The sequence below is a fragment of the Bufo bufo genome, chromosome 3 (assembly GCF_905171765.1).
Source record: "Bufo bufo chromosome 3, aBufBuf1.1, whole genome shotgun sequence".
Lineage (NCBI taxonomy): Eukaryota > Metazoa > Chordata > Amphibia > Anura > Bufonidae > Bufo > Bufo bufo.
The window spans coordinates 40366927-40386129 of record NC_053391.1 but is presented as its reverse complement, the minus strand read 5'-3'; the positions used below and the strand labels follow the sequence as shown (position 1 = coordinate 40386129).

The 19203-nt window shown below is 45.6% G+C and overlaps 1 protein-coding gene across 2 annotated transcripts in view; it reads left to right on the top strand.

Annotated features, from left to right (window-relative positions):
- The window catches only part of MORC3 (MORC family CW-type zinc finger 3), a 48400-nt gene that overhangs the window by 13956 nt on the left and 15241 nt on the right, over window positions 1-19203 (top strand). For both annotated transcript variants that reach the window (XM_040423114.1, XM_040423113.1), the window contains exons 5-10: window positions 1092-1239; window positions 7798-7945; window positions 12582-12713; window positions 17996-18115; window positions 18343-18440; window positions 18669-18767. In XM_040423114.1, the coding sequence (XP_040279048.1) occupies window positions 1092-1239; window positions 7798-7945; window positions 12582-12713; window positions 17996-18115; window positions 18343-18440; window positions 18669-18767 (745 nt within the window). The remainder of the gene's footprint in view (window positions 1-1091; window positions 1240-7797; window positions 7946-12581; window positions 12714-17995; window positions 18116-18342; window positions 18441-18668; window positions 18768-19203) is intronic.

The window sequence follows — 19203 nt, the reverse complement described above, 5'->3', positions numbered from 1 at the left end:
TTTCCCCCTCACAATCAAACCGTAGGTAGTTGTGCTTGTCATGAAGTGGTTAAAAGGGTTTTCCAGAAGTATTAGGCTATTGATGGCCTATCCTCAGGGCGCAGGGTTCGACTCCTGGCATCCACCGCTGCTCAGCTGTTTGAAGAAATTGCCGAGGTGCAGCTCAGTAGCATTCAAGCAAATGGGTCTGGTCCGCAGTACTAAGCACAGCCACTATACCATGAACGGCGCTGTGCTGCGAGGATGCTGCAGCACTCACTAGAGTGCTGTGCCCTCTTCAAACAGCTGATTGGTGGCGGTGTTGGACCCCCACCGACCAGATATTGATGACATGTCCTTAGGGTGGGTCATAAATATTGTACTCCTGGAATACCCCTTTAACCCCTTCAGCCACTGTGACTTACCTGTACGGCACAGTGGCTGAGGGCTTGCATGGAGTGGGCTGTGGTGGTGAACCAGCTTCATACACAGCCGGTGGTGGCAGTATAATGCAGCAGGCACCCAGCTGCAATGGCGGGGAAGGGCGATCACGCCGTACCCTGTAATTTAACCCCTCAGATACTGCATTCAACAGTGAGATTAGGTGAAGCAATGCGGCTCCCTCTGCCTTCTGATCGGAGCCCCGCAGTGAAATTGCTGGCCTCTGACCGGTTACCATGACAGCCTGAAGCTTTCCAGGCCTGCCATAGTAAGCTTCCTGCTAAGCTGTGCAAAAGGCACAGCTCAGCAGTGCAGGAAAATCCCATCCACCCTAATGGTATGGTAAATTAAATGGTGCCATTAAAAAAATCTTATCCCGCAAAAAAATAAGCCCCTCATATGTCTATCTGAACGGAAAAATGAAAGTTATAGCTATTGAAATGTGGGGAGGAAAAAATTTAAATGGGCCTGGTACTTAAGGGGGATTTTTCTTTACATTGTGCTGCATTTGCCGCACAGCTGGAGGCCACTGCTCTGAACCATCAATCTATTTGTGGGGTGGGGTTCCTGGCACTCGGATTGACAAGGACCATAAAGACTGTGATGGATGTAACCCTTTGATAGAATTTTACTATAGATCGATACCTGGTTAGTTCCTTAACTCCACAAACGGCAGGTGGTGAATACCCCGAGCTCCGATGTAAATCTACAGGCAATTTTGGGGCATTCTCTTTTGAATTCAGAAAAGGACCTACTGGCGGAACTGGATGCAATTATTGGGAAAAAAGGCACAAGGATCATCATCTGGAATTTAAGGCGGTATGCATCTTACTACAGTTTTTTTTTTGTATAGCAGTACCATATTTCTTTGCGTTTTACAGTTACGGATTCCAACATGAGATGAGGGTGCGAAGCAGCCACTTGTAAATGCTAGAGGCAAACCCTTTTGCTGTGATTTGGCGCACCTTGACATACTATTATGTCAAGGCGGTCATGTGGGCGCTGCCACTGTGGCCATGCGATAACCATGGGCGGATTGGGAACTCAAGTGGCCCTATAAGATTGTGTAAAAGTGGCCCCATGTTGTAGGTGGGGCCAAGCCAAATAGACAGGATGTCACTGTCTGCCCTGTGAGAGGTCTGAGAAGATCAGGTAGACTTAGAGCACGTGAGTCTATCTGACAGGTCTTTCTGTTGTTGTGGGCAGGATCTCACCTCTCCACAGGTTCTGCTCTTTTGCTGTTTACTGGCTCTATTTATGCCCACCTCTCACTGCAGACCTTGCAGTTGTTATTTTCTTCTGGAGTTCAAACTGGTTGTTAGAGGTTCTCCTGCTTCTTACTCATCTCGAGCTAAGTCCTCCTGTTTCTACTTTGTGTGAGTGTTGTGTCTAGGTCTCAGGGAGACGCTGGCCCCTTTGTTCGTTTCAGAGAATCTTGTAAATTGTATTTTCATCTGGGGACGAGAATCAAAGAGTGGGGATTATTATTTCTCTGCCGATCGGTTCCCAATCCCTCCGATCGGTGGATGAATTTTTCAGAGCCCTGGGCCTTATTTATGATGACCCAGACCGGGTTTCTCTGGCCGAATCTAAGCTGCGTAGCTGGAGTCAGGAAGAACGTTCTGCGGAGTCATATTGTTCTGAATTTAGGAGATGGGCAATTGATTCGGAGTGGAATGACCCATCACTCCGTAGTCCGTTCTGTCAGGGGCTGTCTGTGAGACTAAAAGACGCTCTGGCATTCCATGAAAACCCTGATTCTTTGGAGGCGGCCATGTCCCTTGCCGTACGGATTGATAGACGCCTGAGAGAGAGATGCAAGGTTCCCCTCTCTTGGGATGCACTATCATATGGGAAAACAATCTCTTCTGTCCCTCGGGGTACAGAGTCACTTAAGCTAGTGTCTGGTGATGAGCCTATGCAGTTGGGACAGGTCTCTTCAGGCCCTGGTAATAGGAACCTCAGGGTTCAGAGAAAACTTTGTTTCTTCTCTGGAAAAGGACATTTTATTAACGTTTGTCCTTATATTAAACCTCAAGTTGAAAAAGAAAAAGAAAAAAGTGATCTAACTAATAGTAAGAGAACTAGATCTCTTGGTAGCGTGGATGGCCAGTCAGAGAAGGTATTTTTGTCTTTTACCTGTAGTACCCGATTTCTCCTGTCTGCCATGGTGGCGCTAGACTCCAAAAATATTGAATTAGAAGTATTTGTTGACAGTGGTGCAGGGAATAACCTTGATTATCAATTTGTTCAGAGTCATGGTTTTAAAACAAGCGCATTAAACAAAGGGATATCTGTGTTTGCTATTGATTCCGCCCCTCTCTCCCAAAAGTGTCTGACTCATATGGTGCAGGATATTCATTTGAGGGTGGGTGATTCCCATGTTGAGTCAATTTCTTGTTTTGTGCTGAAGGGTTTCCTGCTCCTCTAGTGCTAGGTTTGCCATGGTTGATCAGACATAATCCTACCATAGATTGGCAAGCAAGACAGATCAGTAATTTGGAGTGATTTCTGGTTAGACAACTGTCTCGGTGCATCATTTCCTGTGGTATCCGCTAAGGTGTTACCCCCGTTTCTTTCAGATTTTTTGGACGTATTCTTTGAGGGTGGCGATCAGGAGTTACCCCCTCACCGAGAGTATGATTGTCCGGTCAATCTTATTCCCAGAGCTAAATTGCCAGAGTCTCCGTTATATAATCTTTCTCAACCCAAAAAAGTAGCTATGCGAGAGTATATTATCGAGAGTTTAGCAAAAGGACATATTAGACCATCTAAGTCACCTGTGGCTGCCAGCTTCTTTTTTGTTTAAAAAAAAAAAAAAATGTTTAGACCCTTAGACCGTGTTTAGACTTCCGGGAGCTAAATCGTATCACTGTCCGTGATCCTTATCCCCTTCCCTTGATCCCAGATTTTTTCGATCACATTGTTGGAGCCAAGGTGTTTTCCAAGTTGGATTTAAGAGGGACTTATAATCTGATAAGAATCAGGGAGGGGGATGAATGGAAGAAGGCCTTCAATACCCCTGAGGGCCACTTCGAGAACTTGGTCATGCCCTTTGGTTTGACTAATGCCCCGGCGGTCTTTCAGCACTTTATCAATGACCTTTTTCATCACTTGGTGGGAAGGTTTGTTATTTACCTCGATGACATACTAATTTACTCGCCCGATATGGAGACTCATCTGGATTATTTAAGACCAGTATAATTGATCCTCCGGGAGAATAAGATGTATGCTAAGTTGGAAAAATGTGTGTTTGCTGTTCAGGAGCTGCAGTCCCTGGGTTACTTACTTTCTTCCTCAGGTTTTCGTATGGATCCCGAAAATGTCCGTGCGGTATTAGACTGGGATCGACCTGAGAATCAGAAAGCGCTGATGCGGTTTTTGGGATTTACTAATTACTACAGAAAATGTATCCTGAATTATTCCACTATTGTCAAGCCTTTGACTGATATGACCAAGAAAGGTGTGGATTTCTCAGTCTGGTCTGAAGAGGCATTACATGCTTTTTTCTGCAGTTAAAGGAATGTTTTGCCTCTGCTCCCATTCTGGTGCAACCCGATGTGCCTCAGAAGTGGGAGTCGGAGCAGTGTTGTCGCAGGGTCCCTCTCCTGGCAAATGGCGCCCTTGTGCTTTTTTTTCTAAAAAACTCTCTTCTGCCGAAAGAAATTATGATGTTGGTAATAGAGAGTTGCTGGCCATTAAATTGGCCTTTGAAGAATGGTGCCATTGGTTAGAAGGAGCAATTCATCCCATTACAGTAATTACTGACCATAAGAATCTGGCTTACCTGCAATCAGCGAAGCGTCTGAACCCAAGGCAGGCCAGATCGTCATTGTTTTTTACCAGATTTAATTTTGTGGTCACTTATCACCCTGGATCCAAAAACGTCAAAGCGGATGCTTTGTTGCGTAGTTTTTCTGGGTGGGGGAGATTCGGAGGATCCTGCTCCGATTTTGGCTGATGGGTTGGTGGTATCCGCCCTTTATCCTGAACTTGAGGTGGAGGTGTTGGGAGATCAAGGTGAGGCACCTGATTACTGTTCTCTAGGGAGGTTGTTCCTTCTGGGCTTCGACACAAGGTGTTCAAGGAGCATCATGTTACTGTCCTTGCGGGACACCCTGGGAGCAGATCCACTGTAGATCTTATTTCTCAGAGATTCTGGTGGCCAGGTTTACGTAAAGGTGTGGAGGGTTATGTGGCAGCCTGTGAGACCTGTGCACTTGCCAAGGTGACTCATGCTCGGCCCTCAGGATCTCTTCTTCCTTTGTCCATCCCATCCTGTCCTTGGACGCATTTGTCCATGGACTTAAAGGGGTTGTCCGGGTTCAGAGCTGAACCCGGACATCCCTCCATTTTCACCCCGGCAGCCCCCCTGACATGAGCATCGGAGCAGTTCATGCTCCGATGCTCTCCTTTGCCCTGCGCTAAATTGCGCAGGGCAAAGGCATTTTTAGGAGTTCCGGTGATGTACCGGGGCTCTCCATGGGGCTGACAGGAACCCCGGTGACGTCACCAGCACTGATGGGCGGGTTTTGCTCTGCCCTAGCCAGTAAAACGGCTAGGGCAGAGCTAAAGCCCGCCCCTCAGAGCCAGTGACGTCACCGAACACACTGCCGGGCGGAAGTTACTGCCCGGCAGTGTGTTGTAAACAAAAGAGCCCGTGCCCTGCGCGATTTAGCACAGGGCACGGGAGCGCATCGGAGCATGAGATGCTCCGATGCTAGGCTCAGGGATGCTGCCGGGGTGAAAATAAGGGTATGTCCGGGTTCAGCTCTTTAGACCGCTTCAGTAAGATGGCGCACTTTATACCATTATCAGGTTTGCCTAATGCCAAAACTCTCGCTCAAGTGTTTATTGATAACATTGTGAAATTACACGGCATTCCCTCTGATGTGGTGTCTGATAGGGGGACGCAATTTGTTTCCATGTTCTTGAGGGCTTTCTGTACTCTCCTGGTAGTTCAGTTGTCTTTCTCTTCGGCTTTTCACCCTCAGTCGAACGGATAAACTGAGCGCACTAACCAGAATCTGGAAACTTATTTTAGGTGTTTTGTCTCCGAGAATCAGGACGAGTGGTCTTCATTTTTGTCTTTGGCTGAGTTTGCCTTGAATAACCGTAGACAGGAGTCCACTGATAAGTCACCATTTTTTGGTGCATATGGGTTTCACCCTCAGTTTGGTACTTTTTCTGGGACTGAGTCCTCTGGTATACCTGAAGAGGAGAGATTCTCTTCCTCATTGTCACCTATCTGGCGGAAGATTCAAATCAATTTGAAAAAAATGGGCGAAAGATATAAACGCATGGCTGACAAGAGACGTATGACTGGTCTGGTCCTCTGCGTGGGTGATTTGGTGTTTTTGTCCACTAACATTAAGTTGAAGGTACACTCTTGGAAGTTGGGCCCAAGATTTATTGGTCCTTACAAGATCTCTGCCATTATTAATCCAGTTGCGTTTCGTCTTGAACTTCCGCAGGCTTGGAAGATCCATAATGTGTTTCACAAATCTTTGTTGAAAAACTATGTGGAACCTGCTGAACCATCTCCCTTGCCACCTCCTCCTGTCATGATGGATGGTAATCTGGAGTTTCAGATGTCCAGAATAATTAACTCACGTATTCTTTGTGGTTCCCTTCAGTACCTTGTACATTGGAAGGGTTACGGTCTAGAAGAAAGAATGTGGGTTCCAGCGACTGATGTCAGTGCTAGACGCCTTCTTAAAGGGAATCTGTCACCTGCTTTTACCATTTTTAAGCTGGCACCATCGCTATGTTGACTAAAGTACCTTATTTCCAGCAGTCTTCTTTTTACTTGATTTCGTTTTGTAGTTTTGATATAAAAGCGCTTTTTATGTTATGCTAATTAGGATCCAAGGAGCCCAGAGGGGCGTTTTTTCCCTCTCCGGAGCCCAGTGACGCCCCCCTGCAGTGCCCAGCCCGCCTTAATTTGAATTCCAAGAATGCCTCCTGATCATCAAATAACCTCCCACAGGCCCGGCAAACGGTTCTGCCCCCTCCCCACGTCATAGTCTACCTTATAGAAATGCCCCGTCCTTCTTCCTGTCTGCGGCCAGAAAACTCGCGCAGGCGCAGTACTGCCAGCGGCCTGCGCGATCATCAACGTCCTGAGGGCAACAGCCTCAAAAGTCTCACTGGGCATGCGCCGAGCCCAGTGATGTGACCTGAGCGCTGTTGCCCTCAGGACGTTGATGATCGCGCAGGCGCAGTCCGCTGGCAGTACTGCGCCTGCGTGAGTTTTCTGGCCGCAGACAGGAAGAAGGACGGGGCATTTCTATAAGGTAGACTATGACGTGGGGAGGGGGCAGAACCGTTTGCCGGGGCTGTGGGAGGTTATTTGATGATCAGGAGGCATTCTTGGAATTCAAATTAAGGCGGGCTGGGCACTGCAGGGGGGCGTCACTGGGCTCCGGAGAGGGAAAAAAAACCCCCCTCTGGGCTCCTCGGACCCTAATTAGCATAACATAAAAAGCGCTTTTATATCAAAACTACAAAACGAAATCAAGTAAAAAGAAGACTGCTGGAAATAAGGTACTTTAGTCAACATAGTGATGGTGCTAGCTTAAAAATGGTAAAAGCAGGTGACAGATTCCCTTTAAGGCCTTTCACAGGGCACACCCGGATAAGGTCTGTCCTGGGTGCCCGGAGGTCACCCGTAGAAGGGGGGGGTACTGTCACTGCCTGCCCTGTGAGAGGTCTGAGAAGATCAGATAGACTCACGTGCTGACAGATCTTTCTGTTTTTCCTTGCTGTCTGTTGTTGTGGGCAGGATCTCACCTCTCCACAGGTTCTGCTCATTTGAGGTTTATAATGGTAGCACAGCGGACTCGCTTCGCACATTGTGACCGGGCGCTGGTGGCCCCTCGCAGCGGCAATGTGCATAATACACATCGTAGGCTGACGACGGCCCTGTGGTGCTGTCATTATCATGCCACGGTGGCATGGCAATGACCGCAAGACTGGCCACTGGCAGACTCTTCCCGGTGAGGCACAATGCCAACCTGCCCCTGGCAATAACCTATGGGAAGACAGCCATAATACACAGCTGCATTCCCACTGCAACTGCCAGGATTGGAAGAAAACTCTAATCCTGGCGGTTAACCCCTTTCAGTGCCGCAATCCAGCCTAATCCCAGCATTTTATTATATGGGGCTCCCTTTGTAACCATGATCGCCAGCTCTGGGAATGAGCTTTGTCCAGTTAAGGTTGCTTCTTTAATCTGACCATTTTATCTGGAGTTCTAAGACATTGTGTCTCCTCTGTAGTGTGCACATAGATGCAGAAGAAATGGTGAAATGTGTTAACGTTCTTAGGCTTTTTTTTATTTTTTTTTAGCTGTTACTATTTTTTCTTCTTATTTAGGGACAAAAACGGGAAATCGGAATTTGATTTTACTGCGGATAAATATGACATAAAAATTCCTGAGGAGATTGATGGATCTTTCAGGAAGGGATATAAGAAGCAAGAAAGGATAGAACTTGTTGCTCCTGACAGCGACTATTCTTTGAGGGTACGTATAGTCCGCCATTTTGGGATCTGTCTTCTTCACTATCTCTGTTTTATATTGTGCACTTTAAAGGGGGCTGCGCAGGCTTTGGAAAAAAAACATGGCCGTCTTCTTCCAGGAATGGCACCACACCTGTCCAAGCGTTGAGCCTGATATTGTAGCCCAATGCCTTTGTGGTTAGTGAAATTGAGCTGCCATACCACACGCAGCCTGTAGAAGAAAGCAGCCATGTTTTTCTAATCTTGTACATCTGCTTTAGCACCACATGCAATAACTACTGCTGTTTGTTACTGGACTGTACAGAAAAAGCTGCCAAAACTACGGCCACCTCCGCTTTTAGTGCGTCACACAGGCTCCTTGCTCCGTTTTAGCACTTTCCCTCCTGTATTTGGCTTTAAAGGCTCAGATTTTTTATTTCATTCTATTCATTTTGGGCTAAAAATCATTTTCAATTGGTCTTGGTAAAAACTTTCCACCAGTTCTTGTACTACAGGGGTTAACTGAGCGTGTATCTGCAGACTGTCATTTTCTACTTGAGTCCCAGACATCCAGCAGAACCACCTGCGCAGTCTGCAACACTCATTACAACTCCATTCTTGTCACACTGATAAGTGTTTATGAGCTTCTGCAGATCACAGGGATTCACATGACCCGTCAGATGACAGGATTCAATATAAACACGGCACCCTACTGCTCTGTTAGGGCGCATTCACACGACCGCGCCGTGTTTTGGGGTCCGCAATTTGCAGATCTGCAAAACACGGATGCCGCCCGTGTGTGTTCCGCAACTTGCAGAATGGAACGGGAGGCCCATTAATGAAATGCCTATAGGACATGCTCTATATTTTTTGCGGGTCCCTGGAACGGAACAACGGATGCGGACAGCACGCGGTGTGCTTTCCGCATCTTTTGCGGCCCCATTAAAATGAATGGGTCCGCACCCGTTCCGCAAAATTGCAGAACGGATGCAGACTCGTTCATGTGGTCGTTTGAATGAGCCCTTATACTAGGATTGTGGCTGAAAATTTTGAATAAAGAACTGAAAAAATATGTAGAATGCAAAAAAAAAAAAAAAAGGTTGCCCTCAAAGGTGTCCATAGCCTTTAAGAATAAACCGTTATATATGCTGAGTGCATGGGTGGGGGCAGAGCAGGAAGTCTGTTTGGTGCAGCTACAGCCAATAGCTGCAGAGCAGGAAGTGATGTCAGACAAGGGAGTGTCCTCCTGACCACTTCTGCACAGCTCAATATTAGGCTCCATGCAAATTGCGGAACGGGTGCCGACCCATTCATTCTCTATGGGGACGGAATGGATGCAGAGAGCACACTATGTGCTCTCCGCATCCTCCTTTCCGGAGCGCACACCTGATCTTCCGGTCCGCGTCTCTGGAAAAAAATAGAACATGTCCTATTCTTGTCCGCCATTGCGGCCAAGAATAGGCAGTTCTATGGGGGTGCCAGCCAGGTGTATTGCGGATCCGCCATGTACTACGGACGTGTGAATGGACCCTTATTGCCTGTCATATCTGGGGCCTATAGTGTGCAGAGCACCTTGGAAACTTGCATATGGGGCCCAGAGTGAAAGATTTGTTGGCCCTGGTATGTTTAGTAATTGATGTTTAGCATCTTGGTGTACAAGAAGTGAGCCGAAGAGGGATGTCCTTGTTTGCGATTCTAGACTAGGTGTCCCAAAACTGAGCAATCCCACAAAACCGCAGTTTCATGGGTTAAAATATTTTTTTTTTTTCTGTAGCAATATATCCCTCAAAGGGTACGGCCACCAAAGTCTATGGAGTAGTTGCCTATCTGTTTTAAAACTTTTACAAGGCGAAAGGTGGCCATATACCTAGACCGAGAGCAGTGGGTTCGGACCATGCACTGTGTGGGGAGCTCCCATGATATTGGAGGAGACGAGGATCAGGCAATATGAATATTTTCACTCTTCCCACAGTTCAGTCGGCTGATCAGCTATTAAGGCTACATTCACACGTCCGTGGTGTGTTGCGCCACCCGCAAAATGCGGGTCCGCAACACACCAGCCCGTCACCCCCATAGAAATGCCTATTCTTGTCCGCAAGCTGCAGACAAGAATAGGACATGCTCTATCTTTTTGCAGAGCTGCGGACCCAAAATCGGGGCCGCGCTCCGCAATTACGGCTGCAGACAGCACACTGTGTGCTGTCCGCATCCATTCCATCCCCATAGAGAATGAATGGGTCCGCACCCTTTCCGCAAAATTGCGGAAAGGATGCGGACCCATTTTGCAGACGTGTGAATGGAGCCTTAATGTGTACGGGCAGCTTTAATACAGCCCTAGAAGTGCCGCAGATTATCAGGGCATCAAGATGTTTAAGCACGCTTAAAATCATTGTTTGCAGGCGGCAGATTTTGCCATCTAATCACCATCTGCCGCCGGCAAACGGTGATTCAGTATTAGGACGAGCAATGGCATCAGCGATCGCTCCTTCCCTTAATGTGGAGGTGACCGCTGCATGTAAATATGGCAGTCTCCTCCGCTAACAGACGATTGCTGGGAAGGAACGCTTCCTCCCCAAAAAAATCGTCTACTACATTGGCAGGTCTAATACAGACCTTATGCTACTTTCACATCTGCGGTTTTTAAAATCCAGGAGATGATCTCAAAACCGGACCAAAACGCTTCCGTTTTGACTTGCACATCAGGATGCATCCGTTCCCCTAGGATGCGGTTGTGTTAAATTGAAATGGAACAAACCGGATCTGTCACTAAATACAAATCAATGGGTGACGGACCTAGTTTTTTAGGATCCATTGACTTACATTGGTTTTTAGTGCCGGATCCGGTTTGTTCTGTTTCGCAGACTGGACACAAACCTGCAGCTTCCCGTGGTTTTGTGTCCGGTTACAAAACGGAATGCCGACGGATCGGAAGGCATCCTGGACGGAGCATCCACATTCAGAATGCATTGACCCAAAACGGAAGCATTTTGGGATCCTCTGCCGGATCTCAAAACCGGAATGCCAAAAGGCAAATGTGAAACTAGGCTTAGAGTAGTGAAGGACCATCCTTTGGTTGTTGCAGTTTACTCCGGGACCCTCAAGTCACTCCTGTCTGAGTCCTCCTTCCCAACCCCCACAGTGCAAATACTGATAAGAGGGTCAGCACCTCCCTGGACCCCCAGGGCTCTCCGCTGATCTTATCTCTGGGGGTGGGGGGAGAGCAGTGGTCTGCACTGTACGTCTGTTTATTACAGCAGTAGGGCCATGGCATTCTTTGTATGCCTGTAGCCTTGACGGACACTACGTTTCTGATTGTTTCTTTCGTCAGCCATCTTGACAATTTTATATTTGTTACTAATGAGTTTCGTATGAAATGACTCCTGTTTGTTGGAGCGTCGCAGCTGAAGTAGACCCTTGAGACAAATTTTCTTGGAAAGTAGGTTACGTGTTTATTGAGACAAGCGGCAGAGGCGGTGACGGAGTATGGGGAGAGGTACAGGGAGAAAGGGCTATTAGACCGCACGATTACAAATTATCGGGAACAAGCGTTCACCGGAACACTCCTTTGCGATAATTGCCTAATATGGTATAATCAAGCAAACGCTCGTTCATCGGCTGTTGGGCATCTGTCATCGGTTATCGGCAGCATATCTCCCGGTGTAATCCGGGGTGTGCTGCCAATAATGATTAGAACCGAATAGGGGAGGAATGACGGCAGCAGTCGTTCCTGCAGCGTTCAGTTTGCATTGGCATGTGTACTCTCATCCATCGCGCTCGCACTGCCCGTGCGTCACGCGGTGTAATAGCACCTTAAGGTGGAAAATGTTAGCTCATTTCACAGTCCGTGGGTTTTCATAGCCCTAATTACAAAACCCACCTCATTTACATAACTTACAAATGCCGCAGTACACTGCGGTCTATACTGGGGATGGGCGAATCGATTAGTCCATCTGAACAAATGTTACATCTGTGAGGGGAGACGATTCTCTAATGTGCTGGCAGATGAATATGATAATCTCGCGCACGCGCCTTAACTGGAAGTGCCAGCGCATGCACAAAGGATCTGCCCTGTAAACTGAATCAGGGATTCGTGTTGACAGGCCGCACCCATGCAGTACATGACCTAGTGACTTACTGCATGGGTGACCTATCGCCACTGCGGCCAATAACTGGGGGCAGTGGTCACGTACGGCCCTGTACCTCACATGGACCCTGAGAACTCCCCATTTGAATTGCTGTAGCTTTTTCTCGTACTGCAGCTCAGAGGGATGTGTTTTTTCCTCTTCAGCTCTCTGCCCATTACAACCCAGGGGGCATGCCCTTTCTGCTGCAGATATCTCCTACTATCATAGCTCATGGGGCGTGTCCTATCTCTCTGTAACTGACACAGCTTAGAACAGTAGATACAACTAGTGGCATTTGAAGGATGGAACTGAGCATGTGCGTCCACCTCTATAGGTGGACATGCACATTACTATACAGATTGAACAACAGGAGGCGACATTGTAATGAAGTGAAGAGAATATCTCACAACTGCAGCATGGTTTGTAAGAGAATATCAATTAGTAATAAGTAACTATTTTTTTTATGCTGAATTATAATAATATAAGGTATTTTCTTATTTATCATAATTTATCATGTATTCACTTTTTTTCTTTCAGGTATATTGCAGCATTTTATATCTGAAACCACGGATGCAGATTGTCCTTCGAGGCCAAAAAGTACAAACACAACTTGTTTCAAAAAACCTGGCGCACATAGAAAAAGACGTCTACAGGCCAAAGTCCATATCCGTATCCTTATACATATATACATATATAGTGGATGAACTGCATCAAGGAGCTGCTGTGTCACTGGCTTACACAAGCATGTTCTTTACCTTTTTAAAAGGTTTGTCCATTTTGTGATAACCTATTTCCATATGGGTCATATGGCGGTAATAGGAGTCCACCACTTCGGACCCTCCTCCTTTAGCCAGCGCAGCATCCTCTCTTTCTGGAAGACCTTGTGTCACATCTGCAATTGCTCTTGATCTAGCGAACATGGTCAGTCCATGTATTGCCTGGACAGCCGTTCATGTTGGCTGCATATTGGTGAAATGAGCAGCCAGTGACAACCACCACATATTCACTGGGGGTCTCAGGTGGTGGAGCAGCTGACCACCTTGGTGGCTGTCATTTTGGAATTGGAACAGAAGGAAATTTCTAATAGATATAATCTGATATTGCGTTGCCCCCATGAGAAGCTGGTGTAGAGGATAGGAGTGGTAGTGGCCCCGATGAGGTGTTGTCTCACGATGTACTCCCTCAGGCTGTTGCTCCCTGGAGATCGGTGCAGTGAAAATATAGCACTGAAGGATGAACTGAATTGAACATAACAAAGTCTTTTTTTTTTTTTACTAAGTGTAATGTAGAACTGGAAATACGTATAGTAGCAGCAGACTTTAGTACAAATTTTCTCTGGCACCAGTAAGGATGTGGAGGCAGGTTGGTTGGTGGCAATTCAGCACTTGAGTCATGCTGACCTATTGTTTGTTTGGTGATGGGTGGCTTTGCTGTAGTCCCTCACCTTACAGCAGTGTCTGTAGATGCAGATGTAGTAGTTCACGTTGCCGTCTTTATCCTCAAGGATTTACCGTATTTTTCACTTTATAAGACTCACCCGATGATAAGATGCACCCCAGATTTTAGAGGAGGAAAATAAGAAAAAAATATTTTTCATCAGACCTCATATCAGATCCTCAGATCAGACCCCCATTAATATCAGGACATCACATCAGACCCCCATATCAGCCCTCCATGTCAGAACCCCATCAGACCTCAAATCAGCCCTTTAATTCTGACCCCCATCAGACCTCAGATCAGAATAAAATAAAAAAAACTCCTCTTACCTCTCCTGCGCCATGGCTCCTCGTCTTCTCCGGCAGAAGTCACGCTCCCCTGTCTTCTCCGGCCCGCGCTGCACTGTCACCTGACAGGATCAGGACAGTGCAGCGCCGGCCCAAGCAAGAAAAGGGGGGAAAGTGCGTCTTATAAAGCAAAAAATATGGTCCTTGAGACTTTTTAAAGTAATTCTCTCTGAAGAATTCTGTATCGGGAGCAGGGAAAAAGTGCAGATTGCTTCCTCTCGTCTCTAGACAAGAACTCCCCCTCTTGACAGGAAGCGGGACCAGCCCACTCTTACCAAGAGAGGAGTAAGACTGGTTAACCCTGTTCATGCCAACCTTTGCCACCCATTCCTTGCTGGGAAATACAGCCAGAAGCAAACGATAAAATGCATTAGGCACAACAATTCAAACTATGTACAAATTGAAGTACCCCCCCAGGTCTGGGGTACTACCTTATGCCTAGGAGCTTTCCTCCAGAAAGAAGAAAACTGTCTCTAGTGCCACCTGTAGGTATCTTCCCTGTAAAGATATTGGAGCACATTTACTGAGTGTCTGCGGCTGTTTTCATAAGTAAATAGCCTGTTTTGAACTGTCTTATTTTTTCAGTCTTATTTTCCAACTGAGTTTGCGCCTGTTTTGGAGGCTTTTGCGCCTGTTTTAAGACCAATTCAGAAGTTTTCAAGCTTTTGCGTCTTTTTTCCGACCTATTAATGTAGGTGCGCCTTTTTTTTTTAATACAAACTATAGATTAGCGTGGTATTAAAAAGCAGGAAGTGCTCAACCCCATATGCAGTGGTGCATCTATACAAGGGGGGGGGGGCATACCCTGCACTTGTGGTCTGCTGCTAATGGCAATCCCCAGCAAAAATGCATACAATGGAGGATGCCTGCAGCGGACCACAAGTACCACAATGGAGATCCTACACAGGATAACAAATGTGTGGATGTGATAAACAGTAAAAGTAATATAACAAAGACAGGTGCACACTGCGGTCTTACTAACCTTTATACTGGTGGAGGACATGTCTGAGCCCGAGCACTGCGCCAAGGTTTCTCAAGTAGCTCGGGACCTAACGCTAAACCTACCTGGGCCGTATCAGCAATACCAGGAGCCAGTGGGCAAATTACAGGAGCGCAAGGTTCGACTCGCAGTCAATCTCCCAGTAACCTCCTTTTTTTGTGCCTGATTTAGGTGCATAAAAGTCTCATTTCTACTCCACTCCTGACCAGGCTTATTTTTCTGTCTATTTGAGGGGGAACCTGTGCAATTTTTCTTACAATGAAAGAGATAGAGATGCGACAAGTCTTAGTGTATATGAACCTGTCTTAGAAGAAAACAACCACTAGAGGTCAGACTTCAAGAGGAGCTGTCACCACTCCTGACATACCTGTTTTTAATAACTACTTGCATTTCCCATCTAATAACGTTTCTGGAGCATCTAGTCTTATAACTCTATGTTGTGCCATTCCTGTATTATTTCTGCTAGACTTTATGAATGAATTGCTAGCAGTCTGCAGTAAGGGTACAGAGGGGTGATAACCAGTTGGGGGCGTGTACCTGCACAGTCTGACAATGGCAGCACTGATTGGATAGAGTCAGGCTGTGCAGGGACACACCCTCAACTGGTTACCTCCCCTCTGTACCCTTACTGCAGACTGCTAGCAATTATTCATAACTTCTAGTAGAATTAATACAGGAATGGCACAACATACAGACATAAGAATAGATGCTCCAGAATTGTTATTACATGGGGAATGCAAGTAGCTATTAAAACAGGCCTGTCAGGAGCGGTGAAAGGTCCTCTTTAACAGCCTCACGTCCGCCCATAGACTATAAACGTCCTATGGGTGGACGTCTATTTCTGACAGCACGTTTTAAAACGTCCTGTCAGAAATAGCAGCTGCACGCTAATCGTGCAGCTGCTGATCGGGTTGCCCGCTGTCAGTGACAGCAGGGCAACCCTAAGACAAGGCAGGGACAGTTCCCAGGTGTCCCTGCCTTCACGATCGCTGCAGACACAGCGCTCACCGAGCGCTGTGTCTGCAGAGCAGGAAGCGCTGTGCGCTTCCTGTTCCGGCCCGGCGGTCATGTGACCGCCGTGACCGGAGAGTGCAGGAGCTGTGTGAGGTCTCTCAGAGACCTCGATCAGCCCTGCTGTGAGGCTGTACAGCGCAGGATTGCTGCTGTACAGCCTCTATAGGGGTGCATTTGTCCTGTAACTGGGGCTACTATCTCAGCCCCAGTTACAGGAGAAATCAACTGTGAAAAAAAAAAAAAAAGTGAAGTAAATGTCCCCCAGAGGTCTTGTATGACCTTATGGGGGACGAAAAGTGTAAAATAAAATAAAAATAAAATACAGGGCTGAAAAAATAAAATAAAAAAAAGTTTCACATGTAAAAAAAAAAAAAAATCCCAAGTAAGGAATAAAAAAAAAATAGAAAAAATAAAATAAAATAGACATATTTGGTATTGCCGCGTCCGTAAAAACCAGCTCTATAAAAATATCACATGACCTAACCCCTCGGGTGAACACCGTAAAAAAAAAAAAAAAAAAACTGTGTCAAAACAAGCAATTTTTGTCACCTTGCATCACAAAAGGTGCAACACCAACTGATCAAAAACGCGTTATGTCCCACAAAATGGTACCAATAAAACCGTCACCTCATCCCGCAAAAAATGAGCCCCTACATAAGAAAATCTCTAAAAAAATAAAAAAAACTATAGCTCTCAGAACATGGACACATTAAAACATAATTTTTTTGTTTCAAAAATGCTATTATTGTGTAAAACTTTAATAAATGAGAAAAAGTATACATATTAGGTATCGCCACGTCCGTAACAATCTGCTCTATAAAAATGTCACTTGACTGAACCCCTCAGGTGAACGCTGTAAAAATAAATAAATAGAAACTGTGCTAAAACAACCAATTTTTTGGTCACCTTGCCCCATAAAGTGTTCTAATGAATGATCAAAAAATCATATGTACCCAAAAATAGTACTAATAAAACTGGCACCTTATCCCCTAGTTTCCAAAATGGGGTCACTTCTTGGGAGTTTCTACTGTAAGGGTGCATCAGGGGGCTTCAAATGGGACATGGCATCTAAAAACCATGTGGAGTTCCTTTCCTTCTGCGCCCTGCCGTGTGCCCATACAGCAGTTTACGACCACATGTGGGGTGTTTCTGTAAACCGCAGAATCTGGGTAATAAATATTGAGTTTTGTTTGGCTGTTAACCATCGATGTGTTAAAGAAAAAAATTGATTAAAATGGAAAATCTGCCAAAAAAGTGAAATTTTAAAATTTGATCTCCATTTTCCTTTAATTCTTGTGGAACGCCTAAAGGGTTAACAAAGTTTGTAAAATCGGTTTTGAATACCTTGAGGGGTGTAGTTTTTACAATGGGGTCATTTATGGGGGTATCCACTATGTAGGCCCCACAAAGTGACTTCAGACCTGAACTGGTCCTTATAAAGTGGGTTTTGGCAATTTTCTTAAAAATTTTAAGAATTGCTTCTAAACTTCTAAGCCTTCTAACGTCCTAAAAAAATAAAATGACATTTCCAAAATTATGCCAACATAAAGTAGACATATGGGGAATGTTAAATAATAAATATTTTATGAGGTATCACTTTCTGTTTTAAAAGCAGAGAAATTGAAATTTAGAAAATTGCGAATTTTTCAAATTTTTGGGTAAATTTGGGATTTTTTCATAAATAAAGGTGAAATATTTTGACTCAAATTTATGACTATCATGAAGTGCAATGTGTCACGAGAAAACAATCTCTGAATGACTTGGATAAATAAAGGCGTTCCAAAGTTATTACCACATAAAGTGAGATATGTCAGTTTTGCAAAATTTGGCCTGGTCAGGAAGGGGGCAAAGGGCCCAGATGGGAAGTGGTTAAACTAAAAAAGAAAAACCTGATTTCTTTGGGGATAATAAATGAGATGCAGATTAAAGACGGGCGTTGCCAATACACCAGTTTGTTGTTTTCTTTTAACTCCAAAAAAAGGCGAGCTTGATAAATGTGCCCTGTTGACTTACAGGGTAGCTACTCAGAGGTGGCTGCTACTAGAGAGATGCATAGTTTTTGCTGGGGAGCATTGCCAATACACCATATGGATCTCCACAAGCCGAACCATTGCCTTCCATATGTAAGATTGAACCTTCCTTAATGCGATCAGCATAAACCTGTGAAAATCACCTTTGGTTATAACTGTCGGAACAAGGAGCACTACGGCATAATGATGTACCACAAAAACAGGCTAATAAAGGCCTACGTGAGAGTCGGCTGCCAGCTGAAGGTGAGTAGCTGGCTGTATTGATGGTTTGCCTGATTCATCTGCGCTCACGATTTAGGGAAGAGCGAACTTGTGTTTCAAGTTCGGGTTATCTAAGGATTCCATTATGGATTCCGTTACCACGGACCAAAAGTTATGGTCCATGGTAGCGGAATCCATAACGGAATTCTTAGATACGCCGAACTTGAAACACAAGTTCGCTCAACACTACTCTCGGTTCTTTCTTCTAGGCTAACAACATGGGCGTCGGCGTGGTCGGGGTTATTGAGTGTAACTATCTAAAGCCCACACATAACAAACAGGACTTTGACTACACAAACGACTACAGGTAAGGATCAGTGACGTCATCAGATGTGCAGGGTTTCCTTTTATCCATAGTATTAGAATAATTACGTTAGGTTATTGACAATATAGAACGCTGTGCCTTTGGCCTAACATACCAGACTCGCTCACCCTGTTTCATGGCTGTCCTAGTGGTACGCCAGTATTTTGCAGAAAAGTGGCGTACCGTCCTCTTCTGTGTAATATATATATTTTTTTCCCTAATCTGATCCAGACTTACGCTGACTGCAGTAGGAGAGAAGCTGAACGACTACTGGAATGAGATGAAACTGCAGAAAAATTCGCTGTCAAGTGTCCCCGTAGAAGACGAGCAGTAAGTGAGATCATTCAATGATTCCAAAACGGAAAAACTACCACGCTATCCTCTGCAGAGCGGCTTACAGCATATGGTCTTAGTATTGAATTCAGTGAAAAACGGTATGCAGTAAGCAACCCCTAGTGGTGGCAGCAGGTTACAGCACTTAAAGGGGTTGTGCACTAATTTCCTGACCTCTTAGGCTGCTTTATCTAACCTTTCGTTAGCTGGTTTTCCTATAGCATTGTTAAAGCGTAATTGCTGTTTCATGGAGGGGGGGGGGGGGGGCTGCTTTAGATGGTTATCTTCTCAATGATGGCAGCTATGCAAATGATCTTGTTTGAAAGCAGACAGTCCAGGCTTTCATACAAGACCAGAATGACAGCTCTAGTCCAAGCAACAGAGGAGAAATCACTGTTAGAAATAGTCGGGAATAATCGTGGGTAATATCTGC